The 19,949-nt window shown below is 43.3% G+C and overlaps 1 protein-coding gene across 1 annotated transcript in view; it reads right to left on the reverse strand.

The window, feature by feature from the left end:
- Window positions 1-19,949, reverse strand: part of LOC112401331 (thrombospondin type-1 domain-containing protein 4-like) — a gene marked incomplete at its 3' end in the record, with an annotated part of 224,921 nt that overhangs the window by 123,041 nt on the left and 81,931 nt on the right. The window contains exons 4-5 of the mRNA XM_024747519.1: window positions 15,686-16,133; window positions 2,644-2,746 (exon numbers count right to left, since the gene is read on the reverse strand). Of these exons, the coding sequence (XP_024603287.1) occupies window positions 2,644-2,746; window positions 15,686-16,133 (551 nt within the window). The remainder of the gene's footprint in view (window positions 1-2,643; window positions 2,747-15,685; window positions 16,134-19,949) is intronic.

The raw sequence follows: 19,949 nt of genomic DNA on the forward strand, positions 1-19,949 counted from the left end.
AAATTCAAAATCAAGGTGTTGGCGGGGCCACGCTCCCTCTGCAGTCTCTGGGGAAGAACCTTTCTGTGCCTTCTCCTGGTTTCGGGTGCTTTCCCGAAATCCTTGGTGCTCCTTGACTTGTAGCAGCATCACTCTAAACTCCACCTTGGTCGTCACGTGGCCATCTTCCCTCTGTCTCTGTGCCCGAGTGTTCCCTGTATGTGCGTCTCTGTGCCTCTTCTCTTTTTATAAGGGCACCAGTCATATTGGATAAGGGCCCACCCTAATCCAGTATGACCTCTTCTTAACTTGCACCTTAATTACCATGCAAAGACCCTACTTCCAAATAAGCAAATTCACAGTTACCAGGGATAGGACTTAAACATATCTTTTTTGGGGGACACAATTCAACCCACAGCACTAGATAAGACAGAGTCTTTCTCACTGTGATTGCAAGTTCAAAACCATGTAAGCCTGCCCATCCACCTGAGAAGTAAGTAAACAGACCCAAGAGATGGAGAAAGATAGAGAAAAGCAGGGTCCTAATATTATTGAATCCCTGGAATGCAGACATATCTGAATCCCAGCCCACCTCTTGGACTTCCCAGTAACATGACCAACAAAATATCTTCCTTGTTTATATATAGGTAGGTTGGATTTCGGTCACTAACAACCAAGAGTTCTAATTAATATATGCACCAGTGAATTATGCTATATAATGTGAATTCAAATAGCTCCCCATATCTGGATGGGGAAGAGTGGGTGGGTTATATATGAAAAAGATTAGCCATGAGTTGATAACTGTTGAAACTAAGTGACGGGTAAATAGGAGGTTATTATTATACGATTATACTATTCTATTTTTACGTACATTTGAAATTTTCCAAAATAAAAAGTTAAATCAAATGTCCAAAAAGCCTCCTCCCCTCCCCCCGCCAGGACTCACAATTAAAGTCCAGCACACATCAGGGCAAACAAAAGAACAGAAAAGGTAGAATCATACATAAACCAGACAATAGCAGGCATCCACAGGGAATATTGGTAATAGGTGAAAATATCAGCACACGTTTTCTTTGCGGGAGGCAAAGGGCTTTTGACATTAGACCTGAGTCTACCATGTTTGGCAGGATCAGGTGGCTGGCAGATGACCTCCCTGAACTAAGCAGAGAGGGTTGGGCAATGGGGCTCCAGCTCCAGGGGAAACAATGGGGAGCACAGTGTACGGCTGGAGGAATTCACCTTTCTTCCCAGTGAATCACGGCAAAGCAGCTATTATTATCCACACCCAGCAATAAAGCAAGGGTGCAGCTCAGACAAAATGTTCACTGACAAGTACTGTTGTTCTGACACAGAATATATTTCACAGGTTATGAAACACCCATGTTTCTGTGCCTTTAATTTAAGCCAGAGTCACCAGCTCTTCTGAAATCCTGCCTCCCTCTTGGATTAGAGGTTCTCAACCCCAGCTGCTCATTAGAGAGATCTTTAAAATATCCTCATGCCCAGGCTGCACCCCAAACCAATTAAATCACAATCCCTGGGAGTGGTGCCCAGGCATCAGTATTTCTAGAAGGTTCTTCAGCGATTCTAGTGGGCAGTGGTCATGAGACCACTTTGAGAACCCGAACAAGGCTACAGACTCTTCTCGGAGAAAAACGCACAGACAAGAATAATTCTGCGTCCCATTTCAGAGCAGACATCAATCCTGCCTTCTCCTCCTCAAGGGCTGGCATCTAGGCACAACCTTCCACATTTGGACATGGATTCTGTAATGGAATCCGCACAACTCATTATCAAGCCCTCCCCAGGACAATTTCTCCAGAGCTCGGACATAACAGCCGTGTTCCACACACTGGGTTGTGGCCCAGCCCAGCTGCCCCAGTCACTGCCTTGGGCTGACGTTGAGCTGAACACTGAGGGCAGCTGCACTTTCTCCTCTGGCCAGCATGGCTGTTGGTATTGAACCCCACACGTTTTGCTCGACCCAGCACCACTTTGGAGCCTACTTTCTCTGTGATGGGAAGATATATCTCAGAATTGAACACTTCTCAGCCCAAAAGCCATGTTATCATCTGTGCTTCAACAAAGGAAAGTGACTCCAAGATCTAGAACAGCACTGACAAGCTCTACCAATATCAGATCTTCCATCATTTTGAAAAGGCAGGAACCTTGGTCCCAAGGGCAATGGCTACCTACCACAATTCATCTTTGGAAAAAGCATTCAAGGCTCCCCCAGCACAAAAGCCAAACAACTGTCAACCCTACAACTCTACATGCTCTCTTAAGCCACCACACCAGTGCTTGTAGCAGGAACCAAGGAAAAGGGAAACTCCATCCCTGTTCACTCCTCACAACCTTAGATTGAAACTCTTGCTCTAACCCATTCCACAAATCCTGTCCTGTCTCACTCATCCTGCCAGCCTCAGACACTGCTTGTTTCAGCCAATGCCTCATCCATCTGACTGATGGTCCAGGTGTCACCTGAGCTCCACTACCTTTGGTAAAGACCCCTACCGGCTCCCCCTTGCCCTGGGGGTCACACTTTCTCCCTCACTGTCACTCTAGCTAGGATCACACCAATTCCTCCAGCAATAACCAAAGGGCAACAGGGTTGGAGAACAGACAGAAAATAATTGCTGTGGACAGGGCTAGGGCTATTCTTACCTTCTGCAAACGGTTCCCATTCATAAAACCGGCCCATGAACGGCTTGTTGTTGTAGGACGCACATTGTACCTCCCAGATACTTCTACTGCTTTCTGGACACACCTAATAAAGCAGATATTAAACATGCAATTAGCGTGCATATCTCTTCATGGCCCCAGCCAAATCCCAGGAGACCTCTCCAATGTTAAATGTCAGTCCTCCTCCACCGAAACCTGGGGTTCTACAAATGCGCTGATCACCTGTTTCGAAAATTTTAAATGCAGACCCCAAGGCTTCATTCCAAGTTTACTAAATCAGAAACTTTGGAAGGACACTAAAGTTTTCACACGCTCCCCGTGTTGTTTTTCCATACCATAATTTGAGAACCACGGACCCAAACCTGCTCCTGCCAAAGTGGTCTGCTCGCCTCCCTCAAAGAGGCCATCCATCTCCATCTGTCTGTCTTTGTTCGTGCCATTCCTGTGCGTGGGATAATATTCACAGCAAACATGTACAGCGCTCTTACCAGGTGCAGGCACTATTTTAAGCATATTTCACATATTAACTAACTTAATCTTCACGATGACCAACGTGATTGATATGGTATTTTTAGATTTTTTTTCACAGGTGAGCAAACTGAGGCATGAAGCAGCCACACAGCCAGTGAGGACAGAGGCTGGATTGAACCCCAAGAAGTCTGGTGCCCACCAGGCTCTGTCTCAGTGTCCTCCCATCGTGTCTAAATTCTGGCCTAAATTCTCTCCACTGTCTAAAGCAAGAGCTCCTAGCCTTCGACATGCAAAAGAACCACCCAGAGAGCTCCTGGGAGATGCAAACTCCTGGATCCCTCCTCCAAGGATTATTATTCAGTAAATCTGGCATGATGGTTTCTTTCTTTCTTTCTATTTTTTTTTAACAAATATCTCTTTTTTTAAAAATTAATTCATTTATTTTTGCTTCTCAATGCAGTGGCTTCTTTTGTTGCACAGCACGGGCTCTAGGCGTGAGGGCTTCAGTAGTTGTGGCACACGGGCTTAGTTGCTCCGCGGCATGTGGGATCTTCTGGGACCAGGGCTCGAACCCGTGTCCCCTTCATTGGCAGGCGGATTCTTAACCACTGCGCCACCAGGGAAGTCCCATTTATAAATGATAAATGTGAAATAAGATCACAATCTCTCCTTTAAAGATAGGATCTAGCTTTTTAAAACTAGCAACACTCTGCTTAAGTGTAAGGTGTGTGTGTGGTGAGGGGGTGTTTTAATAATCAGACGGGAAAGGCATCTGGCCCCTTAAATATGAAAAGCTCTGTATAGAAGTCTCTGGAGTAAACTGCTAATATGATAGCTCACGTCCTGAAGGATTTAGAAAGAAATCTACTGTATGTATCAGAAACATCAGGTCTCGTGGAAGATGAGGGAACAGAGGGAGAAATGAAACCAGGTGGAAGGAAAAACATCCCCTGCTTGATCAAGGGCACTTGGAGAGGCTGCTGGGACAAACACTCAGGGTGGTCATAACCCTGCTGCAGCCTGAGCCAAACCATATGGAGCAAGAAACCATGTGAAGCAGAACGTGGTGGAAACTGGTGGGGAAAACGGGCCGGAAGGATGGGCAGGGCCAGCTGAGCTCTGACAATGGGTGAGAAGCTGACAGGCTGGGGAAGGCTGTCTCCAAGGGGTCTGGAAGCCAAGCTGCTGGTGGTCCTGAAGCCGGAACCGTGTAGGCTTCCAGCAATACCAGCTGCCTCCGTGAAGGATTTGGAGCTAAGATGCTTGTTACAACCCTTTGGCCAGAATCGAAGTTCGACTAGGATGGGATCAGCTGGGCAGCTTGGGAGTAAGTACCATCCTTGTGATGAGAAAGAATCACTAAGGGGTGTGTTAAAAATACAGATTCTCGGGCTTCGCCCCAGTGGAGGGTGGGCAAGAGGCTCAGGAATATACACTCGAAGTGCTCCCTCTGGTGCAGCCATCCTGGCACCAGACTAGGCAGCCGCAATTAACAGCCACTCCCAAGCCTCAATCACACGCCAAATTGCTTAACATGAAATCACAGTGTAAGAGCAGAAGAAAAGCAAATCCAACCCCTTTAATTTAAAGATGAGGAAACAGAGGTGTGGCGAAGTGGGGTACCTTACCAGAGGTCCCACGGTGACACAGAGACAGAGCCTAGAATGCTGACCACCCACGCTGGCCATCACTAGAAACTCGAGATCCGCTGCTGGGTGGGTGGCAGGTTTTTGTAATGGAAAGAGACCAGAACAAGTGGGCCAAAGGTCCCGTTCCTCAAATAACTACGTAAAGCCAAGCTGCTCTAAATGAGGCTCCAGCCAGAAGCCACCCTAATTAACCTAGTGGCAATTACCAGAATTAGAAGCTGCGGGCCACAAAAACTTAGCCAGTCTGTTTAACCTCTTTCTACCCATCCGTAACATAGTGCCAATGGGCTGGACCACGAAACAACACACCTTCAGAATCACTTTGAATTGCTCGATATTTGATGATATAAATGCATATTTCATGCCATGGAAAGCAGTCCACAATCCATTAAGTGAAAAAAGTGATTATGTGTGTGGGGTGTGTGTGTGTAGAGAGAGAGACTAAAAGTGTTACGTCTGGAAGGTGAGTTATAGAAGTTTTCTTTTTACAATTAACTTTTGGTTTATTTGTATTGTCTACTCTCTCTACAATAAATATATGACATTTATGTAATAAAAATATATCTGTATTGAGCCCTTCCAAACACACAGCCAGGCAAAGCTGGAAGGGCTCAACACTGATAACATTTTTATCAGTGTTTTTAACGCTAATGACTGTTGCTCTTATTACATCCATAAGCATCTGCCTGATCAACTAGCTACCTGTGATGCGTCATTCAGGATACCCTGTCCCTGGCCATCAACAAGTTCTTTATATTTGAGCGTGGCCCAGTTACCTCCTAAGGCCAGAGGGCTTAACGTGGCATCAGACCCACAGTGAGGGGTCAGGTGCTGAAGCAGTAAATCCACCTGCAGTTGCTAGGAGGCAGCTGAGCCCAGAGGTTGACCATGGTATCCAGCGAGCACCTAGCATGGGAAGGTGCAGCAGGAGATAACAAGGTGCTCTGGAAGATGGGGGTCTCCCTGTGCATGACCCTGAGCAGGGACCCACAAGACACCAGGTGAGCTGCCAGTTAAAGGCAAGACACTACTTCCTGGGGAGGAGAGAGACCTGGCCAGAGAAGTGCAAGCCTCACAGAGTCCAGATATGGAAGTGGGCTACTGAGACAGAATTATGGTACAGGTGAGGAACACAGATGCCTGGGGTGATAATGATGATGATGGTGTCGAGAATAGCTAACTTTTATACACTTACTAAATGTCAGCCACTCCCTCATGTGATTTATGTATATTTGCTCATTTAATCCGCACAACCACTGTTATATCCATTTTACAGACGAGGAAGCCAAGGCAAAGAAAAGTTAAATGAGCTGCCCAAGGCCGCAGGGGGAGTCAGGATTTGAACCTAGAACCCACGACAGTAACCACTATGCCACAGTGCCCCTCAAGAACGTGTGGATAGCAAAGTTAATTTGCAATGGGCCCTCAGACAAGAGGGCCGTAAACTTCTTCTTGCCTATTGTCAGGAGACGTCCTGGAGAACAAGTTCAGATTCAGCCTCTGAGGGCTACTGAAGTGGCCCCAGCAACAAGGATCAGGGAGCCGTGGATTGAGGATGAAAACCAAGGAGGGCTGGGGAATTTCTGTTTCAGGTCTCTTTTGTAGATTACATCTGTTTGTACTTATACTATTATCAGTACAAGATCTCCTCTCATTTTAACAGACTCTCTGAAGTTAAAACTTCCAGGTTACAGATCATTTTACATTTGTTATACTTTAAGTGGGTTGTTTCCTGATGCCATAGACTCTGTCACCCTCACCTTATCAGTAACTGTCTCTATATTACACTGTGAGCTGGCTTTGGGCAGATTTCCTGCAGACAGCTGATCCTTTCTATGGGCACGGATTCTTACAATCTTCAGGCCAGAAAACTGAAACAAGGGAAAAGCCATGTAGATAGAGATCAGGCTCATTCAGGATGGGGCCAGCTAAGACCGGGAGCTTTATAGCCAAGCAATGGCCCTGGGAGATAACCTCCCTTCAAATGACTCCTTTCCACCACAAAGAGGGAGGGATATTCCCACTGGTCTCTTATGGGAAGAAGAATAAAGATTTACTTTAATATAATGAGCTGAATCCTGATAAAGCACTTCAGGCCCTATCCAAAGTTCCATCTAGACAACTGCCTGGAGTTGCTATGAGTCACAAAGAGTATTATGGAAACTCTGACTATGTTTCTAGTGACCCTGGTTAATCTGAGATGACAACTGCCCGCCCGCACGTAACTTCACTGCTCAAGAGGCCGCTGTCGGTGATCACACAATTAACTTTCAGTAATTAATTACTTTCAGTTCCCCAGGAGACTGAAGAGTATCATCCCCGATGAAGATGACACCAAGGAACATGACCTTGGGGTCTGCCTGGGTCCAATATGCATTTTTGTTTTTAGCCTTTGCATTGCTCTGGATTCAATCAAAAGACCGGCTACCATAGCAACACATGATGTATTTAACATCACCAGAGTGAAAAAAAAATCTAAAGAAAAAAATCTAGAAAATGTCCCTGCGCTGCCATGAGAAAGTGGCTATGTGACCTTGGGCAAAGCAGTTTGCTCTTCTAAACCTAAATGACTGCATTTCAGTAACAAGCCCTGCACCACTCCCCTCACCCCCTAACCCAGGAATTCTGTGAGGAGTAAACTAGTAATATATTAAAGTTTCTAGCTTATAGTAATGCTCAATAAATGTTAGCTGAATTGGAATCTAAGAAGACATCAAAGATGAATCCAGCAGTTCCAGAAGCTGTTAGGTGCCCGACAGGTAGGTGTTCTGAGCAAACATTCCCTTCTTTTCTCTTCTACAGATGGAAGATGGGCTTCATTTCCCATCATCTTGTTATATGATATAGAATCATATAACCATGGACCACAATTTCTTACAAGTTATCCAGCACAGTTTTCAAATATGTTTAATATCTGCTTTCTCAAGTCACTTGGAACAAACTCAACCTCACAAAAACTCTTCTGCCACCTCCTACCACTTCCAGGGCCCTCTAGACAGTCAGTGAATTGGTTTGTCCAAAAGAGCTGGGTAAAGGCTTTGGATTTAAAAAACAAAAAACAAATAACTGAGGTTTTCTTAGTTCTCAAACGCTTTTTTTTTTCCTATCCAAGTTCATACTGTTCTCCTAGAGAAAGGAGTTTCTCTCTTATTCAATAAATACATCAAAGACCCAAAGGATATTACTATAACTAAGCCCATCCATTCACCCGCGAGAAGCCTATTTTTTAAATACTCTGTACAGGGCTTCCCAGGTGGCACAGTGGTTAAGAACCCACCTGCCAGTGCAGGGGACACGGGTTCGAGCCCTGGTCCAGGAAGATCCCACATGCCGCGGAGCAACTAAGCCTGTGTGCCACAACTACCGAGCCTGCACTCTGGAGCCCGCGTGCCACAACTGCTGAAGCCCGTGTGCCTAGAGCCTTGTGCTCGGCAGGCAACAAGAGAAGCCACCGCAATGAGAAGCCCATGCACCGCAACAAAGAGTAGCTCCCGCTCACCACAACTAGAGAAAGCCCATGTGCAGCAATGAAGACCCAACGCAGCCAAAAATAAATAAATAAAATAAATAAATTTATAAAAATAAATAAATAAATACTCTGTACACACGTCTATACAGACCTAGGCTTACCCCAGGAATGCTTGTTTATTTCTCTCTCTTTAGATTATGAATGTATCTCTATGCCTGTAAGAAGGTCTGAAAGAGAATATCTTTTTTTCTAACTAACCAGGAAGTATGTCGCAAAACGTAAACTTAAATCCAAAGCTCCTACTCACCCAGGGAGCATAAATTTCTCAGTGGCTACTTTGGGGATCACATTAATAAAACTGGTTTCTTCCCCTCTGCTATCTGCTGAGACAGGATGTGAAATTCCTTCAAAGGCAAATAGTCACTGTGCCCCTACTATGTGTCAGGTGTTGCAAGCATTGAGGATACAGAGAAAAATCCCTCATAATAGTCTCTCGCAGGGATTTCACAGGCCAAGGTAAAAAACAAAACAAAACAAAATAAACAAAAATGAAAAAGCCCAACAACAAATAAAACGTAAACCAAAACACATAATGCAATGAGAAGAACCTGGTGAACTGTCTGGGCGCTACACTTCTAACCTTGCAAAATAAGGAGGGGATCGATCCTTCCTAATATTGATAAATCAAGACAATAAAAACTGTTAATATACTATATATAATAAAAATATATCTGAAAATAAAATGTGGCTGGCAGAGATCAGCAGAGTGGGAGGAAAGAAAATCATTTCTTCATCTTTCAGAGTAAGGAGTCAGAGAAAATTTTAAGTTGATATATCAAGAAGCAGAGATGTTGGTACACTATTTAGACTTATGGAGAGAATGAGAGTAAAACTTTGAAATGATTGACTGTGATTATACCTTGGGAGAGAGACTAGGATACACCTCTCTCTACCACTGTGCTATTTCTTCCTATTTGTACTACTTTTTATAATCATGAAAAGTGACAGTTGTGAACAATTCATGTATATGTGTATGATTCATACATCTGAAATATATCTATATGAAATTTATTTGAATATTTACTATTTACATGTTTAACATATTTAATATGTATATGTTCACAAAATATTCATATACATATTTCATATATATATATGTAAGGCCACTTTTCATATACATATGAAAGTCAATAAGAGAAATTTCTATGGAAAATTCCCAGTGGTCTGAGAAGATGGAAAGCAGAATAAGGCAAAAAGCACTGACACTAGCATATATTTGCCAGATAAGGAGGTTGGTGACAAGCTCACGATAGGAGAAACCTACGTTGAGCCCTCTAGTTAGATGACCTGTCCATCCGCTAACCGGTCCCACAGTTCCTGTCATGTTTTACACCTTACAGAACTGCACTGACTTCTTGACGTGGCCCATTTGCTAAGTTTCTCCGTAAACCGCACGCAGGAAGTTGTTTGTCAGCTCCTCTCATTTCATATGAGACTAGGAATGGGATAGAATTAGAATCTGCCTTAAGAGAGCTTAGCTATATTTGAGATTTGTCCAATATCTTCCCTTCATTTTCACTTACTTTGAGCCAGAAACAAGTCCACATGGATAAATCCATTGTCAGAAGTCAGTCCCAGGGAAATTTACTGGAGAGTCATTGATACCAGAACTCATCACAGCCGTTGTTTGCTGAAAGCTGCTTTTTAGCCCCAGAGGTTTTTCCCCTTGAAATGTTAAGTGCACTCAGTCTGAGTTCAGGATCGTTTTTCCTTTGGCAGCAAAGCCCTTTAAAAACTCAAAAGCTTGCCCCCACCTTGCACCTGGTGACTCCCTCCAGCCTCCCTGATCCAGAAGGAGCCTGTGCGTCAGTCCCCTCTCCAGGGAGGAAGCACTGAACTCAGTGCTTAAGAGAAGAAGGCAGGAGGGAGACACCTAGGTCTCCAGGACAGAGGGCATAAGGTGTCTTGGTTGGTTCATGTATTTTGCAAAAAATAATACAAAACCCCAGAAACAGCTAGTAGAAAAGAACTGTATTTTTACTACATCTCCACGGGCACCAGGAGGGATTGTGGTTTGGTTTTCTCCTTCCCCTGTGTCACCCCTATAAAGACTCTAGTTCTTTTGCTCCCAGGTCTTAACCTTCAATGAAAGTCCATGAAGAAGAAACTTATCTATTTCCTCGATTGCTTGAATACTTATAATTTTTAGCCATAGCTGAGGAAGTGCAGGGCTGTGGATAAACCATGGACACCCCTGTGTTGCCCCTTCACTGCTGAAGACATATTTGCAGGTGAAGCCACCGCTCATGGCAAAAGCATCTCATTCCACTGAGAGGTCCTCCAAGCGCCCGTTCTTGATCCTCAGCCCTTACAGGAGCGCAAAGGGGCTCTCAGATCCCTGTCACTCCCTCTCCCTAGAAAACTCTCCCTTCTGGATCGCCTGCAGGAGGCCTTTGCTGCCTCCACCCAAGCCAGGTTCATTTCCACTACCTGGAGATTTCAAAGTGCCTACACAGCGTGTAGAGTGGTGCCTGTGCCCTGCGCCTGTTATAACCTATTTATGAGTCTCTCTCTCCCGCTGGACTTTGAGCTTAGGCTCAGAGCTTGCTCTACTTTCAGCGTCCCTGACCCCACTCAGTCAATGTCAGTGCTGCGCTTATGGACTCCAAGCAAAAACCCGCAATAGTGAGTCACTTGGACTGTTGTACTATTAGACATCTAAGATGATGCTTGCTCTAAAAGACCACAGATTCTTTATTTTTACTGGAGTGTATCACCTTCACTTCCTCATACACATCGTAGGCAAGGAAAAATAAAACCTTCCTTATTTTTAAAGTCTACATTCAGGGATCATTAGTGCTGCATTTTTACTGATACTGAAGTACTATTTCATAGAGGACATCTTATATGAACTGAACAATCCTAAAGACAAACTAGCATGCTTAAAATTCCCAGATGACATCACAAGGTAGGGCTTACTATTAAATATGCACATTTGAGGGTATAAAGGCTTCATTGGCATGAAGTTATCTATAGGCTGACTTTTATCAGTTTAAACATGACCCAAGGGTGATTACATTGAAAGCCACATCACAGCGAAAATGCTGGGTCTCTCAGCAATCTTGTTTTATTCTTGGGCAAAGGGAAAGGACTCTCAACCACAGCTAACCCAAAGGACAAAAGGGGACTCTGAGCAAGTCTGACCTTTTCATCCACAGTTCCATGACTCAGCCCTTAGGAATTGGGAGCTGTTCAGATATGCAGACATCTTACTCCATTCTTATCTTCAGCCATGTTCACTTATCCAGGTCCAAACGGTTTATTTACTAACAATGTGTCAGCACATGCCAAGCTCCTTTTACACATGACCTTATCTGAACCTCATGTCAACCCTATGGAGCAGGTACTATTATTCTCCCCACTTCACAGATGATCCTCAAAGAGTTAAGTAACTTGTCCAAGGACACTCAGCTCCCGGTGTTGGAGCTGGGGTTTGTATCCAGCTCAACTTAGCTCCCAAACTCACTGTCCCACACTGTCTTGCAGGCTTAACATCCAATTAAACCAGTTGATTAGAATTGCTTTCTGATTTTTCACTGTGTTTAAAATGTTTCTCACCCATCAATCTCATGTATGAAAGTCCAGCAAGACCATGTGATAATTCTGTATTCTGAGATGTTAAAGCATAAGTTTCCCATTAAGACCGGGATTATTTAAAGTGGACAGAAGGAGGCGGGAGGGAAAGGAAGGAGGGTCCCTACCACCTGGCAGGCATTGCAGCACCCAAGATCCTGAAACAACCCTGCTTTTTTGTCCTTGACTAAGCTGCTTCCTTGGCCCCAAATGCTCTTATCCCTTTTTTGGCCATCCTTGAAAGCCCAGCTCAATTGTTCGCTTCCTCAACCCTGTGGCCTCCTGCCCTGTGCTCTCAGAGCTCCTTCCCCCTCACTAAGTGCTCCAGCACCAAGTGCTACGACCTACAAGTAGCTGCATTTAGCTTCTTCTCTGTTGTGTTGAGGGAGGGATTGTGACCAGTGAGGAGATTTGGAAGGCTGCAAAAACATTTCTCCTAATTCAGACCACCTGTCATAAGCATGACCTCACAGCTCAGAACTGAGCCCTTTACTGTGGGGTAGTTTTAGAAAGGGGGCATTCCATCAAGAACTGGGGTGGGATACACTGGGCACTTAGTTAAAGGGATGAAGTTCTGAAATCAGTGGATATTTCCAACCTACTCTGGGTTACTTTCCCTTCTTTTTCTTCTCCCAGATAATAACTGGGTGAGAACTCGAAATGTATGCATTATTTTCTAATTTTTGAAGAGGACATAAGTGATAACTTTCATTCCTTGTTCACAGTATTACCCTTCACCTCTTTCCTTTTTGAGTAGGAAGATTTACATAATTGGGGGACTCATGCCATCCCCTCACTTGGACATCGAGGAGGATACGTACATGTCTACATAAGGTCATTGATGCTAAGATGCTAGAGCACAAGGGTCCACATGGAGGATGCGCAAATAAGACAACACAGAAGACTGAGATTACTCTCCTTAGAAAGCCCTGATTGCAAGGTTGGTCCTTGGCTGATGTCTGGGAACTTGGATTTCAAAAGGGTTCCCACCACTCCCTAAGTGATAAGAGTGACTCACTATGCTCCAACTATATGTACAAGCAATATATATATACTTTTTTTACACCTTTATTGGAGTATAATTGATTTACAATGGTGTGTTAGTTTCTGCTTTATAACAAAGTGAACCAGTTATACGTATGTTCCCATATCTCTTCCCTCTTGCGTCTCCCTCCCTCCCACCCTCCCTATCCCACCCCTCTAGGTGGTCACAAAGCACCGAGCTGATCTCCCTGTGCTATGCGGCTGCTTCCCACTAGCTATCTATTTTACGTTTGGTAGTGTATATATGTCCATGCCACTCTCTCACTTTGTCACAGCTTACCCTTCCCCCTCCCCATGTCCTCAAGTCCATTCTCTAGTAGGTCTGTGTCTTTATTCCTGTCTTACCCCTAGGTTCTTCTTGACATTTTTTTTCTTAAATTCCATACATATGTGTTAGCATACAGTATTTGTCCTTCTCTTTCTGACTTACTTCACTCTGTATGACAGACTCTAGGTCCATCCACCTCATTACATATAGCTCAATTTCGTTTCTTTTTATGGCTGAGTAATATTCCATTGTATATATGTGCCACATCTTCTTTTCCATTCATATACCCTGAGAAAACCATAATTCAAAAAGAGTCATGTACCAAAATGTTCACTGCAGCTCTATTTACAATAGCCAGGACATGGAAGCAACCTAAGTGTCCATCATCAGATGAATGGACAAGCAATATATTTTATGCTAAGCACCTGCTTTCCTTTTGGGAACCTGGAACTTAATATGTAGCAGGCAAAGGGTGCCTATGTGACTAGCCACCAATATAAACTTTGGCCATGGAATCTGTAATGAGCTTCCCTGGTAGACAACACTTCACATGTGTAACAACTCATTGCTGAGGGAACGAAGTGCATCCTGTGCAACTCCACAGGGACGGGACTCTTGGAAGACTGTGCCTGCTTCCTCTGGACTTGGCCCCATGCACCTTTCTTTTTGCTGATTCTTCTCTGTATCCTTTCACTGTAATAAATCATAACTGTGCATACAACTATATGTTGAGTCCTGTGAGTCTTCCTAGCAAATCATTAAACCTAGGAGTGGTTTGGGGGACCACTAACACAGGGAGTTTTAAAGTGTCCATGGGGCGTGGCCCAAGTCACAAGAAGCCATGGGCTTATAAAAAGAAGATATGTAGTAATGGGACCTCTAAGGAAAGCTATCTCTCAATAAGGGTAAGTAGGATGTGACTTGGGGTGATGGCATGCAAAATGTTACAGTGAAAAGAAGGGAGTTAAACCTGTACAATCCTCTGTCAACATTTACTTCTTTGTCTAAGAAAATGTGTGAGACATTGTTTTACCTACGTCCAAAATGATGCAGACATCATGAATTCACAAGAATTTTTAAATATTCCTTGCAATTCAATCTCCTTGGTAGTGGAGTTATCCAGCACCCGGAGAAGCCACCGCTTTTATATGGGAAGAAACAGCCCTGCTGTTGGCAGCATAGGTCTGGAAAAAAGTGCATGCTTCAAAAACGTAGGTTAAATGAAAGAAATGCTAAGTAGATATCAGGTCCACATATATGTCAAAAGCCTTCTCTCTTTTCCCTTCTCTTTATGGATTACTTGGTCCTTAAAACTGACACATACTAGTCAATGGGAGAATATATTCCACATTAGAAATGAATTCATTTCATTTTTTTAAAATTGCAATGGATATTCCAGAACAGGGACTGTGTCTTATCATGGACACAAGTATTTTTTTTTTATTTATAAAGCACTTTCTTAACATCACCTCATTTGATACTCGTAACAACTCCATGAGGTAGATAATATGACTTCTATCTTCCATGGAGCCTGGTCCATTACAAGACAAGCAATGATGCTCAATTAAGACTTACTAGTTGACTGATGGCTTTAGGAAAATTACTTTAGGCTTTAGGAAACTTACTGCTTTACAAAAATCATTAATTCCTGAAGTCTGTCAGTGGAAGAACAAGCTGAAAAGCAATCCAGGCGTTCAGAGGAATTATTAAAAACACAAATTAAGTCATTTCTATGGACTCTACAGCAGGAAATATATTTTTAATGAGGAAATTGAAGCTAATATATAACAGCTGTCCTGTTACCCAGTAACAGACTATTAAGGCAGATTAAATTATTAATGAAAAATATAGTAACTTGGAAGTTTAACCTTTAAACATTCTCATTCCTCTCTCTTTTATATAAAGTCTTTAAACTGATATTTATTTTTAAAAACACCTTCGGTCATCTTATGTAGTTTCCATTTATAATTCGCTTTGCTGTGGAATCTTCAGCAATGTTTCACTATCAGACTTTTCCACAGTACAATAGCCAAAGTCTGTATGCCTCGAAGAGCAGGGAGCCTCCAGGAAACTTACTGGATGACACGCATGCTGGTCAAACCTCTCAAAACTCCCACATCTTTGACACCACCACTGGTTGCCCTAAGTTAGCCAAACTGCACTTGACTCGCAGACCCACGAGCAAAGAAAAAATATTGTTGATATAAAGCCACTGAGAATGTGAAGGTTGTTTGCTATATGCAGCAATAGTGATTGTCAATAAGTGATTCAAGAGGTTATCCATAAGTTACTAAGGTAATAACCTTATAAAAAAGAAAAGTATATGGGAAGAACACATGAAGAGAAACAAAAGGGAGGGAAGCTAAAAGGTGCATTCATGTGGCCTAAAAAACCATGCCCTCTCTGCCTTCCACCATGTTTACTGCCAACCAGCAGAAAGATAAGAGTAGCAGCTGTTTCCAGGGCCACTCTCAGGCCGTGTATACTCACATTTGTGTTGCACAGCTTGTACTGCCGATAGGCCCCAATGCAGGAGATTGCTGTAGATGGGGCAGGCTGGGAGAAGCTCTGAGCTGCCCTGTGGGCCCCCAGGCCAGGGCTGCTGCTTGTTTCTGGGTTGTGGAAGAGATTTGAGGCTTCAGGGAAGCCTTGGTCATGGGTCAAAGGCAGCTGGTAGATGGAGCCTTCCGAGACTTGCAGTCCAGGACGAGGTCCGCTGTCACTCTGATACAGAGGTCCATGTCGGGGGGCCCGGTGGGCTGGAGGGTTGTAGCCATGGCTAGAACCAGATGCCCCCTGGGACCTGGAATTCCGGGATGAGGGCCTCTGCCTCCGAAGCCTCTGTGGCAGGTGTGCAGAGTCCGTCTGCAGTGGTAAGATGTATGGGGCCTTACCATAGCCATACATGCCGGGGCCGATGGGACCTCGGGTCCTGCTCCTAAAGAGAGACACACAAGAGAGGATTTTCATGTTGACCCAGAAGCTCTGATCCATGGGAGAGGGAACTGGGTAGGAACAGAAGCCTGGGAGAGAGCCTATAGTGGAACAAGGAGGTAAAAGAGGGCTTTCCAGGAGAATGGAAGATTCTGGAGGCTGGAACAGAGGCTCTACAGAGGCTGCCATGAAGAATGAAGGTGGGAATCAACAGTGGGTGATGTGACTGGTGGAAAATGAGTTTAGAACAGTAAGCTGTGGCCAGTATGTGATTTATGTCAGGGAGTTTGGGTGTTTTTGTAGGTTGTAGGGAGCCACTGAAGGTTTTTTGAGAAGAATAAAGATAGAATTGTAATTTCAGCCAGAGTAACGTCCTGTTCGTTCTTTTTCAGATAATAGTTTGTGGGGTTTTTTTTTCTCACGTAATTGTACCTGATATTTCAGACCCTGTTTCCATGACCATTCCAGCCCAAATAGCTTTTCCAGGTAAACAAAACCTAGCTAAGCAACCAAAGACTAATGCAGTCCTGAGGCGAGACTTGCTCTGGGTCAAACTCAATCCCTGATGAAACGAGAGGAAGCTGAACAATGTGGAACCCAGGCGGAACAATGAGTAAATGGTCATCTTCACATTGGTATGGATCTTTAGGTTTTGTCAAGACCAGCTGCCTTGTGAGGTCTTATGACAATCATGTAAACAGAAGTGTGCATGTAAATTTCCAACAACTGGCTTTCCAGTGGGAAAAAAGCCCTGATTTGTGCCATTTGTCCATTTCCACGGTGTAAGTACTCCCACCATGGCCAATTTCAAGCTATCAATGTGAAGACACAGTCATCTCTAACAAGCAGGGAAAAAAACTCCAGCACACCACTGCATATAAATGTATTGTGAAAATACTGTTTGCAAAATACAGAGTTAGGAATGATGAAGAAACATAAAAGTGAATCAGAGAGGGTTCCCAAGATCCCAACCGTACAACTGAAAGTAACTAGAACATAACACAAGGTGGGGTAACAGCCTTGGGAGCAATACAACAAGCAATGCGTCAGGAATTCTGAAGCAAGAGAATGCCTCAGAGTTCCTCCCCCTTCTGTCTGTGGGGATCTGAGAAGGTTTCACCATCACTGGTCTGAGAGTTGGGAAGCAAGGTTCCAACGCTGTGGAAGGATTTAAGTAAGACGTATAACTCTTACTTATTTGTAAAATGACTGAACTGGATCAAATGACCACGAAGGTCGTTCCAGCTCTAAAATTTTATGCTTCCATAATAATTAATTCTACATTTATGCAAAATTGGAAATGTGCCCAAGAGTTTCTACAGGATGGCCCCATTAAAATAAGCACATTAAAAGAGCAATCAAGGTGAAACATTAATTTCTGCCCTCACGAGGAAATTCTTGTTTCACTCTACATAACCACTGAACGTAACGTTTAACAGACCACAACTAATTATTAACATCTTTATCATTAATTGCACCGTCATTCTTAGCTGATACAGTTAAGAATTAAACTGTGCTAATGTTTATTTTGCCTTTAGGCATTTCCCAATTAATCTTGGCAACAGTAAGGACTCTATGAATGATGGGAGGATCCAGAATGTTGCTCTGAGAGATGCAATTAAGAAGTTGGTCTTCAAGAGCTTCAAGCTGGCGGAAGAGTACGACACGGAGATCACCTTCCTCGCCACAGATACAGCAGAAATACATCTACATGTGGAACAACTCCTACAGAACACCTACTGAACATTGGCAGAAGACCTCAGATGTGCCAAAAGGCTCTTGGTGCTTTAGCCAGGAGTCAGGGCTGTGCCTCTGAGGTAGGAGAGCCAAGTTCAGGACATGGGTCCACCAGAGACCTCCCAGCTCCACATAATGTCAAACAGCAAAAATCTCCCAGAGATATCCATCTCAACGTCAAGACCCAGCTCCATTCGACGACCAGCAAGCTACAGTACTGGACACCCTATGCCAAACAACTAGCAAGACAGGAACACAAACCCACCCATTAGCAGAGAGGCTGCCTAAAATCATAATAAGGTCACAGACACCCCAAAACACACCACCAGACGTGGACCTGCCCACCAGAAAGACAAAATCCAGCCCCATCGACCAGAACACAGGCACTAGTCCCCTCCACCAGGAAGCCTACACAACCCACTGAACCAACCTTAGCCACTGGGGGCAGACACCAAAAACAATGGGAACTATGAACCTGCAGCCTGCGAAAAGGAGACCCCAAACACAGTAAGCTAAGCAAAATGAGAAGACAGAAAAACACACAGCAGATGAAGGAGCAAGGTAAAAACTCACCAGACCTAACAAATGAAGAGGAAATAGGCAGTCTACCTGAAAAAAGAATTGAGGATAATGATAGTAAAGATGATCTAAAATCTTGGAAATAGAATGGAGAAAATAAAAGAAATGTTTAACAAGGACCTAGAACTAAAGAGCAAACAAATAGTGATGAACAAAACAATAAATGAAATTAAAAATTCTCTAGAAGGGGTCAATAGCAAAATAACTGAGGCAGAAGAATGGATAAGTGACATGGAAGATAAAATAGTGGAAATAACTAGTGCAGAGCAGAATAAAGAAAAAAGAATGAAAAGAATTGAGGACAGTCTCAGAGACCTCAGGGAAAACATTAAAAGCACCAATATTTGAATTATAGGGGTCCCAGAAGAAGAAGAGAAAAACAAAGGGACTGAGAAAATATTTGAAGAGATTACACTTGAAAAATTCCCTAATATGGGAAAGGAAATAGTTAATCAAGTCCAGGAAGCACAGAGAGTCCCATACAGGATAAATCCAAAGAGAAACATGCCAAGACACATATTAATCAAACTATCAAAAACTTCTCAAACTCTTCCAAAATATAGCAGAGGGAGGAACACTCCCAAATTCCTTCTATGAGGCCACCATCACCCTGATACCAAAACCAGACAAGGATGTCACAAAGAAAGAAAACTACAGGCCAATATCACTGATGAACATAGATGCAAAAATCCTCAACAAAATACTAGCAAACAGAATCCAAGAGCACATTAAACGGATCATACACCATGACCAAGTGGGGTTTATCCCAGGAATGCAAGGATTCTTCAATATACGCAAATCAATCAACGTGATACACCATATTAACAAGCTGAAGGAGAAAAACCATGTGATCATCTCAATAGATGCAGAGAAAGCTTTCGACAAATTTCAACACCCATTTATGATAAAAACCCTGCAGAAAGTAGGCATAGAGGGGACTTGCCTCAACATAATAAAGTCCATATATGACAAACCCACAGCCAAGATCGTCCTCAATTGTGAAAAACTGAAACCATTTTCACTAAGATCAGGAACAAGACAAGGTTGTCCACTCTCAGCACTATTATCTAACATAGTTTCAGGAGTTTTAGCCACAGCAATCAGAGAAGAAAAAGAAATAAAAGGAATCCAAATCAGAAGAGAAGAAGTAAAGCTGTCACTGTTTGCAGATGACGTGATACTATACATAGAGAATCCTAAAGATGCTACCAGAAAACTACTAGAGCTAATCAATGATTTGGTAAAGTAGCAGGATACAAAACTAATGCACAGAAATCTCTTGCATTCCTATACATCATTTTTCCTAATGATGAAAAATCTGAAAGTGAAATTAAGGAAACACTCCCATTTACCATTGCAACAAAAAGAATAAAATACCTAGGAATAAACCTACCTAAGGGGACAAAAGACCTGTATGCAGAAAACTGTAAGACACTGATGAAAGAAATTAAAGATGATACAAATAGATGGAGAGATATACCATGTTCTTGGATTGGAAGAATCA

This window comes from Neophocaena asiaeorientalis, unplaced genomic scaffold (genome assembly GCF_003031525.2).
Source record: "Neophocaena asiaeorientalis asiaeorientalis breed wild unplaced genomic scaffold, Neophocaena_asiaeorientalis_V1.1 scaffold591, whole genome shotgun sequence".
Classification (NCBI taxonomy): domain Eukaryota; kingdom Metazoa; phylum Chordata; class Mammalia; order Artiodactyla; family Phocoenidae; genus Neophocaena; species Neophocaena asiaeorientalis.